This window comes from Triticum urartu, chromosome 1 (genome assembly GCF_003073215.2).
Source record: "Triticum urartu cultivar G1812 chromosome 1, Tu2.1, whole genome shotgun sequence".
Taxonomy (NCBI): domain Eukaryota; kingdom Viridiplantae; phylum Streptophyta; class Magnoliopsida; order Poales; family Poaceae; genus Triticum; species Triticum urartu.
The window spans coordinates 292,717,836-292,721,577 of NC_053022.1; the positions used below are offsets into that span (position 1 = coordinate 292,717,836).

The following is a 3,742-nucleotide window of genomic DNA, read 5'->3' on the forward strand; positions in this document are numbered from 1 at the left end:
CTGAACTTTGATAATAAACCTGGATCGTTTTCGCAAAAAATAGTCTAATGAACTTTCACTCTTTCCTCAATCCTCCAAACTTCTTGTATTTGTTTCATGTGCACCAACCAAGGACACATAATGCAGATTTTCTCTGTTCTAGAATCATACAGGACTAGAAGGGGTTGGGCGCGCTTTACTACGCCGTTGGTGTTGTTGGTTTTGTTAAAAAAAATTAACCACTTTGTTTCAAAATATAAGGTGTATTACTTTTTGAAAAGTCAAACCTTTTAGTTTGATCAAATTTGTAGAGAAATGTATCAAAATCCATAATTTCAGATCGGTATGATTAGATTCATCATGAAATGAATTTTCGTACTTTTTTGTTTAATAGTTCGTTAAAAAATAATATTATGGATGTCGATATGTTTGTTGTGAACTTGGTCAAAGTTAAAGAAATTTGACTTCTCAAAAAACTAATACCCCTTATAGTTTGGGACTGATGGAATATTTAGTTTCATGGATAGGGGAGATGATGGAGTGTGTTTAATTTTTATTTATAATGCGATGATTTGGTTGAACTTTCGTGATTGATTCTATGTTATCCACTAACCAACCTATATTTATGTGGGGAAATTTCTACGTCATTGACTGCATGAACTATATTGGTGCTACAGTATCACATGGTTTTTCCTGGATGGTGGGAGGATGCGCGGGATTGACATGTTTTTATAGGCCAGTTGCTGCTGATTGATTTGAAAAAATCGTTGGCCCGGCCAAAATTGTAAATCAAATCCAAAATTGAATGTCTCAATTGAATGAAAGGGCTTCAAAATTAGAAAACATAGTGAATTAAAAAAAAACTGAATGAGAGAGTTTGAGAAATTGTTGACCCCGTCAAAATCGGGTGACCCAATTCTAAATTGAATACCTCAATTAATTGTGAGGCCTTAAAAATTAGGAACCATAGTGTATAGTAGTATAAAAGAATTGAATGGGAAAACTTTGAGAAATTGTTGACCCGGTGAAAATCGGGTAACCCAATTCTAATTGAAGACCTCTATTGAATGTGGGCTCTTTAAATCTAGGGAACATAGTGTTATAGAGGATGCAGTGTATAATATAAAAGAATTGGATTTTTTTTTGAGAAATTGTTGACCCAGTTAAAATCAGATGATCCAATTCTAATTGGAGACCTTAATTAAATGTGGCTGCATAGTGTTATAGATGATTTCATGGTACTGTGAAGCACTCTTATATTTATTTACGGAGGGAGTACATGCTATCTCAATGCTGTATTTTTTTTTCCTTTCATATGCAATGTATGTCTTAAAATTCCTCGATCGGAACTGTTTATCCCTGGAACTCAAAGGCCACAAAGGTATTTATCTAAACGTGAAGTTTGAGATTGGGCTCAAACCATCAGCGCTATAACAAGAAGCACTAAAGGTGTAAAGCACATCATGCATCTCATGTCTACTTAATTGCAACAGAAACACATAAATAATGTGAAGCGTAAGTTGACAAAGATCAAGCAAGTTCCTGCTTATTGGAACATTGACCATAAAAGCCAAGAACCACCAAAAACTGGATGTCCTTTACCACCAAAACCAAGGTACTCCTACTACTTATTCTAAATCATTTTGTGCTAATGAAGTGTAGATAGAGCAGTAGGTCTTTAAACCCAAAACATAAATAAATCTCCAAACGGCAGAAACCACTGTCAACACTTCACTTGTCCGGCGGCAGTGGATGAGGAGCCCCGGCAGGGCGCATATGGGCGACGCGGCTGTGCCTGTTGGAGTGCAGCTCCGGCGAGAAGGTGGGGCTGCGCAGCGGCCGGTACTCCGGCACCAGGCGGCCGGCCCTGTACCGCACGCCGCACGCATTGCACAGCGTCTTGCGGCCCTCCGGTCCCTCGCGCCATTGCGGCGTCTCCGCCATCCCACAGTGCCGGCACAGCCGCTGCCCCAGGTCAGAAAGCGCCGGCGACACCACCCCCTCCGTCCGAGGCGCCACCACCGATGGCTTCGGCTCCACTGTCTCCACCGCCGGGACGTTCTTGTTCAACAGCCACTCCCGCTCCTGCTCCGCAGCCGCCCCCTCGCGCCATCGCGGCTTCTTCATCTTCCCGCAGTGCTGGCACCACCGCTGCTCCGGCTCAGCCGCTGTCGGAGGCCACGCCAAAGTCCGTCGCTGGCGCACCACCCTCTTCGTCTGAGACCCCACCTCCGACGGCTCCGCCTCCATAGTCTCCAACGCCTCGCCGCCGCCAACCTCCAGTCCCTGCAAGAGCCAAACATTACCTCCATTTCCCTTACCAAGCAACCCCAATTCCCTGACCAAAAGGAACAGCGTGCGGAAAACGCGTACCTCCTGATGAGAGGGTGCATACTCCGGGCGTTCCCTCTTGTACCGCACGCCACACGCGTTGCACAACGTGCGGCAGCCCGCTGCCCCCCTGTGCCACTGCGGCGTCTTCGTCGTCCCGCAGTGCCTGCACCGCCGCTGCCCCGGCCTAGCCGACATCGCCCCGCGCCGCCGGCGCACCACCTTCCTCCGAGACCCCATCACCGCTGGTTCCTGCTCCATCTCCTCCACCGTCGGGAATGCGTCCTTGTTGGGCAGCGACTCGAGCTCCTCCTGGGCCCGACGGGCCCCCATCACCGCTAGCTCCAGGTCCATCTCCTCCACTGCCGGGAACGCGTCCTTGTTGGACAGCCACTCGAGCTCCTCCTCCGCCCCCTCGCCGCCTCCGCAAGCCGCCACCTCCAGCCCCTGCAACTGCAAGCACCAACCTTCATCGCCGATTCCGTACGACGAGACCCCCCAAAAAGCCTCACCGAAAGGAAAAACCTACCAACTGGTCAAAGAAGGACTGGAGGTCGCCGCCGCTACAAAGGAGATCGTCAACGACCGCCTCGCCGTGGAGCCCGTCCGCCGTCGCCATCGCCGCCGCCTGCTTCTTTAGCCCGAGAGGAGAACGCGAAAGGGTTTGGGGAAACTTCTGTGCTTGGTGGGCTTCTAGGAGAAGGTAAGTCGGTGAGGCGACCCACACACAGCATTCACATGGGTGGGCTAAGGGGCTTCTTTTGAAGTTCGCTGGCGGGAGTGGGTTTATGATTTTTACCTTTTCTTTTCGTTGGACGCGCGAGTTTGGAATTTGGAGATGGCCACCGTAAAAACGAATGAAGCGGACAAGACATCACTTTTTGTTTTTTTAACAAGAAAACAGTAGGAAAAAAACCTACTGCAAAGTTTTAAACTCACCTCTCCACAAATAAAAAATAAAAAAAATTACATCACCAGCCTAGAGCTGCAATTTGTTGTTTTCCATTTGTATTTTGCATTTTGTTAACCTGTGATGGCTTGAGGCGAAGATAGGGCGTCACTGATCTGACTCCCTACAGCCGTCAGATGCCTCCCCGACGTGGCTATAAGATCCCCTTGTGTCTTTCCTCTTCCGGCAAACAAACTCGTTTGCCTCTCATCTCGCAACAATTGTCGTAATGTCGTCACTCGTTGCCCCCGCGACATTCCATCGCCTCTCGCTTGTAGCACGGTGGCGCTGCTCACCGGTTGCAGCACCGGTGCCCACTAGTCCGCCCTATGCACCAAATCGTACAGGCAGACCTAGCAAAAAATCGTCTCGTTGGTCCCCAACATTCATCACCGGCGCAACCCTACCATAAGTCGTCGTTGTAGCCGGTTGCAGCAATGGCGGGTGACGGGTCCAACATGTGTCGCAGTACATGGCACAAAA

General features: G+C 48.5%; 1 protein-coding gene across 2 annotated transcripts; it reads right to left on the reverse strand.

Annotated features, from left to right (window-relative positions):
• Positions 1-1,499: 1,499 nt before the first annotated feature.
• Positions 1,500-3,048, reverse strand: LOC125508371 (GATA-type transcription factor SRE1-like). Of its 2 annotated transcripts, none has more exons than XM_048673076.1 (3): positions 2,840-3,048; positions 2,353-2,757; positions 1,500-2,265 (listed from the first exon to the last, which is right to left on the reverse strand). In XM_048673076.1, exons 1-3 carry the CDS (start codon positions 2,927-2,929, stop codon positions 1,711-1,713), a joined length of 1,050 nt encoding a protein of 349 aa, XP_048529033.1. In that variant the 5' UTR covers positions 2,930-3,048; the 3' UTR covers positions 1,500-1,710. The 2 variants fall into 2 exon arrangements, with proteins under 2 accessions (XP_048529033.1, XP_048529027.1); XM_048673070.1 differs by having other exon boundaries at positions 2,353-2,763; positions 2,840-3,047.
• Between the last annotated feature and the right edge of the window lie 694 nt (positions 3,049-3,742).